The sequence below is a fragment of the Lonchura striata genome, chromosome 6 (genome assembly GCF_046129695.1).
Source record: "Lonchura striata isolate bLonStr1 chromosome 6, bLonStr1.mat, whole genome shotgun sequence".
Classification (NCBI taxonomy): Eukaryota; Metazoa; Chordata; class Aves; order Passeriformes; family Estrildidae; genus Lonchura; species Lonchura striata.
The window spans coordinates 68,404,085-68,416,525 of NC_134608.1; the positions used below are offsets into that span (position 1 = coordinate 68,404,085).

The 12,441-nt window shown below is 51.4% G+C and overlaps 2 protein-coding genes across 2 annotated transcripts in view; one reads left to right on the forward strand and one right to left on the reverse strand.

Annotated features, from left to right (window-relative positions):
* Positions 1-12,441, reverse strand: part of LOC144246561 (uncharacterized) — a 1,050,450-nt gene that overhangs the window by 234,133 nt on the left and 803,876 nt on the right. The window lies entirely within an intron of this gene.
* On the forward strand, positions 5,822-6,754 carry LOC144246436 (olfactory receptor 14J1-like). Its single transcript, XM_077783829.1, has one exon. The coding sequence runs from the start codon at positions 5,822-5,824 to the stop codon at positions 6,752-6,754; it is 933 nt and encodes a 310-aa protein (XP_077639955.1).

Here is a 12,441-nt window from a genome sequence, read left to right on the forward strand (position 1 = left end):
ATGTCTGAAATTGGGATTCCACCTCTAAAATTCCCTACATCCAAGGGTTGCTTCCAGGCAAAATCTGCCAGTACCATCAAGTCTGGCTGGCTTTGTCCTCTGGTGGCTGCCCCTGCCACACTGGGGCTCGGTTCTTTCCTTCCCATGGAGATCACTGTGACACTGTGAGCACCTCATGGAACCAAGGGGATCATTGTGGCACCACTGGAGCCCATGGAACCAAGGGGCCATGGTGACACCGTGGGGCTTCATGGACCCAGAGACCATTATGACTCTGTGGGGCCCGATGGAACCATGGAGACCATTCCGACCCTTCAGGGCCTGGTGTCACCAAGGGGGCATTGTGACGCCTCAGGGCTACCTGGAAGCAAGGGACCCCATGGAAGCGAGGGAACATGGAACAGGTCTGGCTGGCTTGGCTTGCCAGGGGCCACCTGACAGGTCTGGCTGATGTTGGAATGCCAAGGGCTGCTTCTCATCAGCTCCTGGAGCAAAGGGGTTCTGTGCTTTCCTTGCTATAGAAAAGAACTGTCTGTGTTCTGATGCCCATTGCCAAAGCTGGTATTCTCCCTAACAATTTCCTGTATGCAAGAGTATGTCTTAGAAAAAGACAGCCAGCTCTGGCTGGCCTTGCACTGTGGTGGTCACCTTTCATCTGCCCCTGAAACAATGGGGCTCTGTTCCTTCATTCCTGTGGAAAAGAAATGGTCTTCTTGTCCATGGTCCATGGCCAAAATTAGAATGTGGCCTCCTAAAGTCCGTATATCCAAGGATTGCTCCCAGACAAAAGTAGCCAGGACAGACAGGATGGGTTAGCCCCATCCTCTGGTAATTTTCATAGACCAGGAGCTTAATATTTTTATTAGAAAACACCTTGGAGAGGGCCCAGAGATCTCCCAATGAGAGGTTTTGGGGGCTTGGGCACATGGCCACTACATATGGACAAGTTACAGATGAAAAAGCCTGGCTGGGTCTCTCTCCCTTCTGGCCCCACAGAGGTGCCGAGGCCGGCCCAGCCCCGTCTCGGCCGTGGGGCCGGGCGGCTCCTGCCGTGGGGCCGGGCCCCTTCCCAGGGAGCCGCCAGGCGCCATCGGCTGCCGGGCAGGGCAGGGGAGGCCGCGGGGCCGAGGCCGGGCCGTGGCTGCGGGTGCTGACATCTGGCCCTGCCGAGCCCTGCCCCGCCGCCAGCCCGGGCCCGGCCAGGATCCGCCGGGCCCCAGGAGCAGCCCCGGGCCGGGCCGGCTCGGCCAAGGCTCTGCCGCCCTTGGGCTTCGCCCGCAGCCGGCGGGCAGGGCAGGAGAAGCCATCGGCCCCGGCCGTGCTGCTGCTGGGCTCTGGCCTGGCTGCTGAGATCCTGGCCCTGCCCCAGCGCGGCCCAGCCTGACACAGCCCCAGCGCAGCCGCTGCAGAAACCTCCATGGCAAAACAGCTCCGGCCGCAAGCACCGAGCCCGGCCGGGCTCACGGAACCATCTTCAGCCCCGGGCAGATATTGACTCTGCCAGTGCTGCCATCCTCCCTCCAGTGAGAGAAAAGGACACAGGGCAGGCACACAGAGGAGCAACATGGACACACCGAGGGCAGGGAAGAGGAAGTTGAGTCCCAGATGGGAGGGATGAGGAGATGCCTTGAGCTTGGGGCTGGAATCCTCTGCTAAAGCTGTGGAGAAGGATGTCATTGATACATCAGACTCTCTTTTTCCCCATAATGCATTGAAAAATATGGGGAGATGACTTGTTTCAGCAAAGGCCTCCATCCTCAAGTGAGCAAATGTTGCAGTTACTGTGATCCCATGAGAAGTTTGAACAGAGGAGAGCAGAGTGGTTACACACTGTACCCTCAGGGAGAGGAAAAGAAGACCTCTGTTCCCAGAGATGAAGATGATTTCAGAAATAGATGAAGAGAACCTTTGCTTTTAAACAGCTCATCTGTAAATTAATATCCCATAAATTGACATGGACCATAAACACAGCCATGGGAAAAGCTGTGAAAAAATGGGAGGGACTTCACAATTGCACATTTTTCGAGGCAGCTGCAATCCATGGAAATGAAAAGCCATGAGATAACTGTTTTCTTGTGGATAAGTCTCCATAACATTAACACGAGGAACTTCTCTCCCTATTTGAACTGACCTGAAGTTTTAGGTTTGTTCTCTTTATATTGTAAGGTTTTATGGAGAGAGGAAGAGTTCTGAAAGTTTGTTCTGATCCTTATTACTCTTTCTTTTGGTTACTGTTAATATACTTCTCTTTAAAAGTTTAAACTTTTCTTTTAAAGTTCTGAGCCTACTTTGCCTTTCTCCTAATCCTATCTCACAGCAGGAAAGGAGTAAGTATATTGCAGTGAGTGCACTGGTGATTAGCCAACACTGAACACACCAAAATAGTTGATGCATTGGCTGAGAAATCTCAAAATGGCAAACCAAAACACTACAGAAACTTCCTCTTGAACTGCATTAGAGCAGAGGGAAATCAAGGCAGAGCCATGGTTTGTCAGGACTTGCTTGATACTAATGAGCCCCGTGGTGCATTTGGAGCTGAGCCCTGAAACCTCAGGGCCTGAGAGGAGATTCCACAAACTTTTCTTGCAGTCAAAGTCAGAAGAAGACACCAAAGTTTCTCAAGGCAATAATGAGTCCCACTGAGGTGCATGCCCAACACAGGCTCCTCATGGACTCCTTGGAGAAGAGAACTGGAGACCAGGATGGCACAAAAACCTCTCAGAGACTGAAAACGGCACAAAGAACTCTCAATGTGAAAAAGAAAACCCAAAGTACCAGAAAAAAGTTTAGTATCTCAGAGTATTCATGAGCCACAGCGTGTGTCTGCACAAAGCTCTCAGGGGACTTGTTAAAGCAGATAATTGGAGCCACAATAGCACAAACCTCTCACAGAGTCTGTATCAAAAGGGAAACACCAAGTACCTTAAAAGAACTGAAGTACCTTGAAGCATTAATGGGCCCCACTGAGTGTTGTTCCTGACAAAGCCTCTCCAGGGACTAATTACAGCAGAATATTGGAGGCCAGGATTGCAGAAAGCTCTCAGAGACTGCAAGACAAAAGCAAAACACTGAGTCCTTTGAAAAACCTGCAGTCCCTGGGAGCATGAAGGAGCCATTGCTGTCCAAGGCTCCCCAGGGACTCCTTCCAGCAGATCCATGAGGCCACTGGGATGTGGGCTAGGTGGGGATGCTGAGGGCAGGAGCAGGGGCTGACAGTGCCCAGCCTGGCTGGGGCTGTGCCAGGAGGCCCCAGGGCCTCAGGACAAGGTGTCTCCTCACAGCCCTTGGTGGCACAGACCCTGCTGTGCCCCAGGACACCAAGACTTGGCTTCTCTTTGTCCCCACCTGGCATCAGTGCTTCCAGTTCTCTGCTCTGCCTGGTGCCTGGGGACATTTTCTCAGTCGTGTCTCTCAGTGGGACCCATTTAAAGTCAGAAAAACTTTGGAGTTGCATTGCGACTTGGAGTTCTGGAGAGGTTTCTGCGGCTCCCTCTCAGGGCCTGATGTTCAGGGCCTGAGCACAAAGCCCCAGAGGGTCATTAAAGTCCTTGTGCTGTGTCTGTGCTGCTGAGCTGGGCCAGGCTCCTGGTACAGAGGGTGATGCTGGTAACCAAGCAGAGCTTCAAAAGCACATTTCTCTTGCTGAGCAGCTCTTCTCCCAGCCCAGCAGGGCTGGGGCACTGCCTGCAGCCAGCCCAGGCACAGCACAGAGGCACAGAGAGCTTCAATCAGTCAGGGCTGGGAAGGGGCTGAGAAGTGCCTGGGGCAGAATCACTGCCAGCCCTTGGCACAGGAACCTCTGGCTGCAGGACAATGCAGCTGCAGCTCCTGGAGAGATCTCCTAAAGCTGGAGCATGCCAATGCCCACAGACCCTGTGAGTGCATTCTCTGCTCATCTCCTGTGCAGAGCAGCCAGGGGTGCCCAGGGCTGTCCTGCAGAGCAGGGTCCTGCAGCCCAGGGCGCTGTGCTGGGCCAGGGACTCTGCTGCCTGCCAGGGACAGCTCTCAGCCGGCCCTGGAGCTGCTCCCAGCGCTGGCCAGGAGCTGTGGGGGGAAGGAGCCACCCTGAGCAGGGCAGGTGCTGCTGCTGAGAGGGGCTGGCTGGGGCAGGGCTGCTCCCAGCTCCAGACCAGCCTGGGCACAGCTCCGGAGGACACTTCCCAAAGAAGGTAAACCTGGGATTGCTGTAAAGGTCAGGAAATTTCCTGAAAATGTTTTCAATTTCCATGTATGGAGCCGGATGGGAAAGTTGGGATAATGACAAAAAGATTTTTGCTTTTTATACATTTTTCATATATTCATAGTTCTGTAAATTACTATTATATTGTTATAGAAATATAATCCTTACATTATCTATTAACCTCTTAATTAAGTATATTAAATTACTATTATGTGCTTATATAAGTGTAATTCTTAACTGACTCTAATATGTTTCCTACCTATCTCTTAGATTGTACAAGAATAAGCTGACTATCTAAATATATTCCTGAAATACTGAATAGTCTTATTATTAGGAAGAGAACCTACAAGAAGAACATTTTGGTTTTTGACAACAATGTGAGTAGTCATAAGTAAAGTGGGGCGAAGAAGCCCTTGGATCTACTCCAATGGGTTGAGCCAGGGTGTGTAACTGGGGCAACTGAATCTCCTATTGGATATTCCTGTTAAATATCCTAATTAATCAACCTTAGTAAATTGTTGAAATCAAGGGCCAGGTGTCCCCCATCCCCACTGGGACACCTGGGAACTTCCAATAAAGGTCTGGTTTTTACTTCACTGTTTTAACACTGTGGCAAGGGTTTTTTTTTTCTCTTTTTGATTATAAACAGGGGGATGAGAGAAGCAGAACAGGAATTGTAATCCCAGAATCACAGAACATTCTGAGTTTAAAGGGACACACAGGATCATCAAAGGAATGTTTGAACATTTACAGAGACTCCAGAACTGTGACTTTGGGTGGTCAGTGTCTCTGCTGGGAGCCTCCCAAAGGGCCTTCAGCCACTCCTCAGCCCTGGGCAGCAGCAGCATCACCTCTGCAGGGCCCAGCAGGGCTCTCCTGAGCTGCCCTTGCCCAGCTGCACACAGAGCCTGCCCCAGCCAGGGCCCTGCACACAGGCAGGTTTCTGTAGGGCCGGGCCGAGGGCACACAGGGTGGGATGGGCTCTGTGAGCGCTGGCAGGGACAAGGCACCTCTCAGGAGGGGATGTCCAGTCCAGGGAGATGCTCAGGGAAGCAGAGGGGGCTGAACAGAGCAGTGCTGGGGGAACAAGCCCATCCAGCCCCTCACCTTCCCTCAGCCACAGGGAATCCTTTGCCTCTCTCATCTGTCAGTGGCAAACTCTGAGTGCAGCAGGAATGCTGGGGATTTCTGACCTCAGAGAGAAAGGAATGAACTATGGGTAGGATAACAATTCCTTAAACCAACTCCTGCCATCTATTTCCTTTAGAAATAAAGTGAAATTTCTTTAGATGTCTGAATGCAGATGGTACCAAGCCTTTCTCCATCAGGAGTGATTCCCCTGACAAATCCTGAATATCCAGCCTTGTCCCCCTGCCACATGGCCACAAACCCAGGGCAGCAGGGCAGGGATGGCTCCTCAAGAGCCCCCATGCACAGGCCTGTCTGCTTCTGGACACTCAGCCAGCACAACTGGAGCTCAGGCAGGGACCTGGGTGAAGGTTTTCCCAGAGCAGGAACAAGGGTGGGTGAGTCCCAGCACAACAGGCTGCAGGGAATGGCCCAGGTTTGGCTCCAAGCATCCTCTCCTGACTTGTCCCTGTCCTTTCTCCATGAACAGGTGCCCATGTGCAGCCACAGCAAATGTCCAACAGCAGCTCCATCAGCCACTTCCTCCTGCTGGCACTGGCAGACACGCGGCAGCTGCAGCTCCTGCACTTCTGCCTCTTCCTGGGCATCTCCCTGGCTGCCCTCCTGGGCAACGGCCTCATCATCAGCGCCGTAGCCTGCGGCCACCACCTGCACACGCCCATGTTCTTCTTCCTGCTCAACCTGGCACTCAGCGACCTGGGCTCCATCTTAACCACTGTCCCCAAAGCCATGCACAATTCCCTCTGGGACACCAGGGACATCTCCTACACAGGATGTGCTGCTCAGCTCTTTTTCTTCATGCTCTTCATCTCAGCAGAGTATTTCCTCCTGACCATCATGTGCTACGACCGCTACGTGTCCATCTGTAAACCCCTGCACTACGGGACCCTCCTGGGCAGCAGAGCTTGTGCCCACATGGCAGCAGCTGCCTGGGCCAGTGCCTTCCTCACTGCTCTGCTGCTCACTGCCAATACATTTTCCCTGCCCCTGTGCCATGGCAATGCCCTGGGCCAGTTCTTCTGCGAAATCCCACAGATCCTCAAGCTCTCCTGCTCCAATTCCCACCTCAGGGAACTTGGGCTTCTTGCTGTTAGTGCCTGTTTGGTATTTGGTTGTTTTGTGTTGATTGTTTTCTCCTATGTGCAGATCTTCAGGGCTGTGCTGAGGATCCCTTCTGAGCAGGGACGGCACAAAGCCTTTTCCACCTGCCTCCCTCACCTGGCTGTGGTCTCCCTGTTTATTAGCACTGGCTCAGTTTCCCACATGAAGCCTCCCTCCACCTCCTCCCCATCTCTGGATCTGACCCTGTCAGTTCTGTACTCGGTGGTGCCTCCAGGCCTGAACCCTCTCATCTACAGCCTGAGGAACCAGGAGCTTAAGGCTGCAGTGAGGAGACTGATGAATGGATGCTTTCAGGAACATTAAAATGCTGGCCAATTTCTGTAATAAACATCATCTTGGATACTTATTGTTGGTTTCAATTCAGCAGTTCTTTCCTTTAGTTTTTTTCAGATTGTCCACTAAGAAATGTCATCGTTTTTGCCATTTCTCATACTGTTTCTCTTCACCTTCCCTGTGCCCACAGACGTGTCAATGAGGGGCTTCACTCTTGGTGGCTTTAAAGTAACTAAAGGATCTCCCAGCAGAGTTTTCTGCAGAGATGCCCTTTTGTTGACTTCTCTGGAGCTGCAGCAGCAATGTCTGTGTGCAGAGCTGGGGCAGATCAGTGCTGGCACAGCAGCTCTGGTCCTGCTGGCCACATCATTCCTGATCCAGGCCAGGAGCCATTGGCCTTCTTGGCCACCTGGGCACACTGCTGGCTCATGTCCAGCCTGCTGTCCATCAGTCCCTGCAGGTCCCTTTCTGCCTGGCTGCTGTCCAGCCCCTCTGTCCCCAGCCTGTAGCACTGCAGGGGTTGTTGTGGCCAAAGTGCAGGATCTGACACTTGGACTTGTTAAACCTCACCTTGTTGGATTTGGGCCCTGGATCCAGCCTGTCCAGGGCTCTGTGCAGAGCTCTCCTACCCTCCAGCAGATCAACATTCCCAGACAACTTGGTGTCACCTGGGTTCCATAAGGCCCCAGAGTGTCCCAATGGTGTCCATGATTCCATGATGCCTCCCAGTGTCAAAATGTCCCTTTGGTTCCATGGGACCCCTTGGTGTCACAAAGTCCCTTGGATCCTTGGGCCCTGCAGTGTCTCAATGTCACTCTGGCCCCCCAAGGCCCTGCAGTGTCACAAATGGTCTTTGGTTCCATGAGGTCTGGCAGGGCAGCAATGCTCTTCTTGGTCCCACAGTGTCACAATGGCCTCTTGGTCCCAAGGGCCACCACAGTGTCAAACATTTTTCCTTCATTCCGTGAGTTCCTGAGGGGCAGCACTGTCCCCTTGGTTCCATGGGGCGCTGCAGTGTCACCATGGCCCCATCATGACATGAGGTCCTGCTCTGTCACAAAGCTCTGCATGGTTCCACAAGGGCCTGCAGGGTCACAGTGGCCTCTTGGTTCCATGAGGCCTCAGAGTGCCCCGTTGAATTCCTTGGTGCTGCAGTGTCCTGGACTCCGACTTTTCCTAAATTGGGGACCCCAGAACTGGACCCAGCACTCGAGGTGCTGCCCAACCAGTGCCCAGCACAGGTGAAATACGGATGAAAAATAAAAACCCCACAATTCCAATAAAGATTTGTAAGGAATGGTATGTTTATTTACAGCGCTGGACACACTGGGGACTCATTGCCCTTCAATGGACATGCACCCCCCTAAGAAGTCCCAAAACTTTTTAATTACCCTTAATTAATTTCCATAGGCATAGAATTTCACAATAGGTTCATGCATATTCATTCTGACGATTTCATGTTACACTTAGAGCTAGTTACACTTGTTTTTGTCAGAAAGTACAGAAAGAACTCCTGGGTCACTCTGCGTGGTCTTTTAAAGGCCCAAGGAGTCTTTCTTATCTCTTTTAGTGTGGAAATTTGCATTATTTCTCTTTAGCTGGGCCAACTTTGCTAGTGCTGCAGTTACCAGACTAAACAGCATATTTCACTCATGTTAGCAAGCTCAAAGCAGCACATTTCACCGAAATCCAAATGGATTTCTACCCTGTTAAATTTTCACTCTGTCTCACAGGGGAAGAATCACTGCCCTGGTCCTTCTGGCCACAACATTCCTGATCCATAGGAGTGCCAGGGGTTGGATGAGGGAAATGGTGGGGGAAGGGTAGGGACAAAGTGTTATTGATTGTCAGCCATGAAGGATCATGATTTTCATATGTATTCAGATTGCATAACAAGGTGCTGGGGGTCAATATCAATTGGATATTGCTGATATCAAGATATAAATAGGAAAAGTTAAAAGGGCAAAACAATTCTTTCTGCATTGTTTTCAATATAGTCTATCCACTTTGAAGACACTTCTGAAACCTGGTCCTGTCCTGACTGGGCCAAGGGCTACAGCATGAGCGATCTCCTGCTTGATCTGGGTGAAAGCTTGTTGCTGTTCAGGGCCCCAGTGGAAATTGGTGTGGGCGACCAGGTAGGAAGGGCTCAAAATCTGGCGATACTCGAGAATGTGCATTCTCCAAAAACCTATGGCACCTAGGAAAGCTTGTGTTTCCTTCTTGGTGGTGGGTAGAGACATCACGGTGATCTTATTGATCACCTCAGTTGGAATCTGGCGCTGTCCATCTTGCCACTTTACCCCAGGAACTGGATCTCTCAGGCAGGACCCTTGACTTTGCTCTTCTTGATGGCAAAGCTTCCAGCAGAACCTGGACGATCCTCTCTCAAATACTTCCATTGCCATGTTCCCCCACACAATGATATCACTGATGTACTGCAAGTGTTCTGGAGCTTGACCCTTTTCCAGCGGAGCCTGGATCAGTCCATGGCAGATGGTGGGGCTGTGCTTCCACCCCTGGGGCAGTCAGTTCCAGGAGTACTGCACGCCCCTTCAGGTGAAAGCAAACTGAGGCCTGCATTCTGCTGCCAGAGGAATGGAGAAAAACGCATTAGCAATATCAATGGTGGCATACCACTTTGCTGCCTTGGACTCCAGCTCGTACTGGAGTTCCAGCATGTCTGGCACAGCAGCGCTGTGGAGTCACTTCATTCAAGCCACGATAGTCCACAGTCAATCTCCATTCTCCATCAGACATGTGCACAGGCCAGATGGGGCTGTGGAAGGGTGAGTGGGCCTTACTGACCACCCCTTGGCTCTCCAGCTCACGGATCATTCTGTGGATGGGGATCACGGCATCCCGATTCGTTCAATACTGCCGGCCGTGCACTGTCGAGGTGGCAATTGGCACTCATTGCTCTTTCACCCTCAGGAGTCCTACTGCAGATGGGTTCTCTGACAGTCTAGGCAAGGCGTTCAATTGCCTAATGTCCTCTGCCTCTGCAGCAGCTATGCCAAAAGCCCTCCTGAGTCCCTTTGGGTCTCTGTAACAGCCGTTCTGGAGGAAGTCTATGCCCAGAACACACGGGGCCTATGGGCCGGTCACAATGGATGTTTCTGCTGCTCCTTCCCAGCCAGGCTCACCTTGGCTCCCAACAGGGTCAATTGCTGTGATCCCCCCGTCACCCCAGCAATGGAAACAGGTTCTGCCCCACATGTCCCGATGGCATTGGGGTACACTGTGCACCAGTATCAGCTAAGGCTTCATATTTCTGTGGCACTGATGTGCCAGGCCATCGGATCCATACTGACCAAAAGATCTGGTTTTCCCGTGCCTCTCCCTGGCTGGAAGCAGGGCCCCTTTAACACTGGTTATTATTTCTTTCCTGGCCGTACATGGTAGAGGTACTTTCAAGGGGATCTGACAGATCATACTCGGCAGCTCGGTCATGGGAGGCTGAGGCTACCTTCACTTTACTGGAATTCCCTCGGTCAGTGCTTCCCTCCTTGAGCTGACACACCCACGCTGCCAGGACAGAAATGGGTTTCCCATCCCACCTTCCCATGTCTTCCCCATGGTCACGCAGAAAGAACCCCAGGCCAGCCCGTGGGGCTTACCCTCTCTCTCTGGCTGGGGAATGTTGGGCTCTGACTTTGGGGCCTGTGACTCGCACTGGGGCAATGTGGGAACTGTTCCTCCTCACCTCCACCCTCATCTCCCTCATCTCCTCTTTGAGTTCCTTGCCCACAGCAGAGCCATGAGCCTGCACTGGGCCATGGATCATACTCTCACAATTTCTCAGCTGCTGGCAGCAGAGCCCACTGTCTCTCGGCTGTTATCGGCATTGATCGTGGCAATGAACGTGGTGTACTGAGACGGCCCCAGCCTTGCCAGACTCCACAGCATTTGCCCTGTGCACCTGACCTTGTCGGGGTCATTATCATGCTGTCCATCCCTCCCAAAGAGTACCTCCAATGCTGCCACTTCCTTCAGCTCTTGGATCCCTTCCTCAAGGGTTTCCCAGCACGTTCTGTGCTGGTGCTCCTGCATTCTCACCCTGTGGACAAACCTCTCTCTGACACTCATTAAAATCCGCTCCCAGAGGGAAAGGGACCCTGGCTCCCTTACAAAAATCTGATTCATACCTGAGTCCTGGGTCAAGGGTCCCAAATTCCTTGCCTCACCACCATCCAGCTGGGCACCTGTACCCATGAGGTCTCAGTCTTGAAGCAGTCAGGTTGTATAAGCTTCACGTCTCCGTCATTCAATGTCCTTGTGCAGGTTACAGAGACTTTTGTACGTCAGGGACTCGGTGATGATCACAACCTCTGGTTCCCCTGTGGGTTGTAAGGGCCTTCCCTTATCTGGTTGCTCTGATTCCATCTCAGACCTCCTTGTTTCTACAGGGGCGACTGCTGCTGGCTGTGGCTGCCTTTGTGGTTCAGCTGGAACCTGGACAGTTGTAACATCTGTGGGTTCCACTGCTGCCCCATCAGACTCTCCTTTTTTGGGGCAGGGGGAGGGCTTCTCACCAGCTGGGGAAATGCACTCCTTCAGCATCTCCTGCATCTCCCTCACCAGACCCCCACCCAGTCTGGGTGGTTCATATCTGGGCTGGCTGTGGGGCAGGGTCAGGCTCTGGGGCAGCAGCATCCCTGGTCTCTGGGGCCGTGTCAGGTTCTGGGCTGGGTGTCAGGGTGGTTATCCAGGTTAATCTTCCCTTGTCTCTCAGTGCCAAATAGAACAGGGCTAACAGCAACACAGCCCCTGTATGATATCATTGGTATTTGGAGTGGATCTGAGCCCTTCACAAACTGGTGGGGCAAACCCAAAGAGATGGTTAAAGGGTTGGGAGAAAATTTCCCCCAGTGTCATTTCCTCACAGTAGGTGCCATTATTAAAGTAACCCCAAAAGCACACAGTCAGTGTGTGACAGCTGTGAATCCATGTGCCTGCTTCCCAGAGGAAGTTAAAGATCCATGAATTCTTCCCCTTATTCACCCATAAAACAAACCGGAGAACAGCCACAGCAGCCTTGGCTGTAGGAGCCGTGTTTAGATCAGGGCCTGCAAATGGAGAAATGCAGCCACGGTTCCGTGCCACCCAAACCAGGGCAGGCTGGAGCACAGGGTGCCGCTGAACGAGGTTTCTGTAGCATTACACAAAAATCAAAAATTGGATTACTCAAGAACTGTTATTCCCTTTTTTGTTTCTTTGCCTTCGAGCTGCACGTTGGGTGCCAAAATCTGTCTTGGTTTGCAAAGACAGGAGTCTGCTAAGGAAGGCAGGAGCCTCCCTGAAATGGGGAAAAAAATAAATGTAGACCCCCTCCCTGTAAACTGCTATAAAATTAAGGGGGCTCTCAGGCAAAAATATGGGAGCAGGAATAACAGTTCTTTATTAGGGAAGAAAATTAAAAGATAAAATAAACAATGCAGTGAACCAAACTAACAGATGGCAATTGAATACATCTTGCCTTGCAATCTAGGACACAACTTATTCAGCATGAATCACATCCATTTAACACATGCTCCTTACCCACAAATATTGCCCAACTGAGACTGACATGTCAAAACATTTTTTTTAAATTATGCATTTTTCTTCATAATTAAAATTTAATTAAATTTTAATAAATTATTTCAATTAATTAATTTTAGCTTAATAACAATTAAAATATTATTTTGCTTATGCATAAAAATATTATTCGATATTTT

Bases quoted from the DNA above. Each gene is read 5' to 3' on its own strand.
- LOC144246436 (XM_077783829.1), top strand. From the start codon at position 5,822: ATGTCCAACAGCAGCTCCATCAGCCACTTCCTCCTGCTGGCACTGGCA.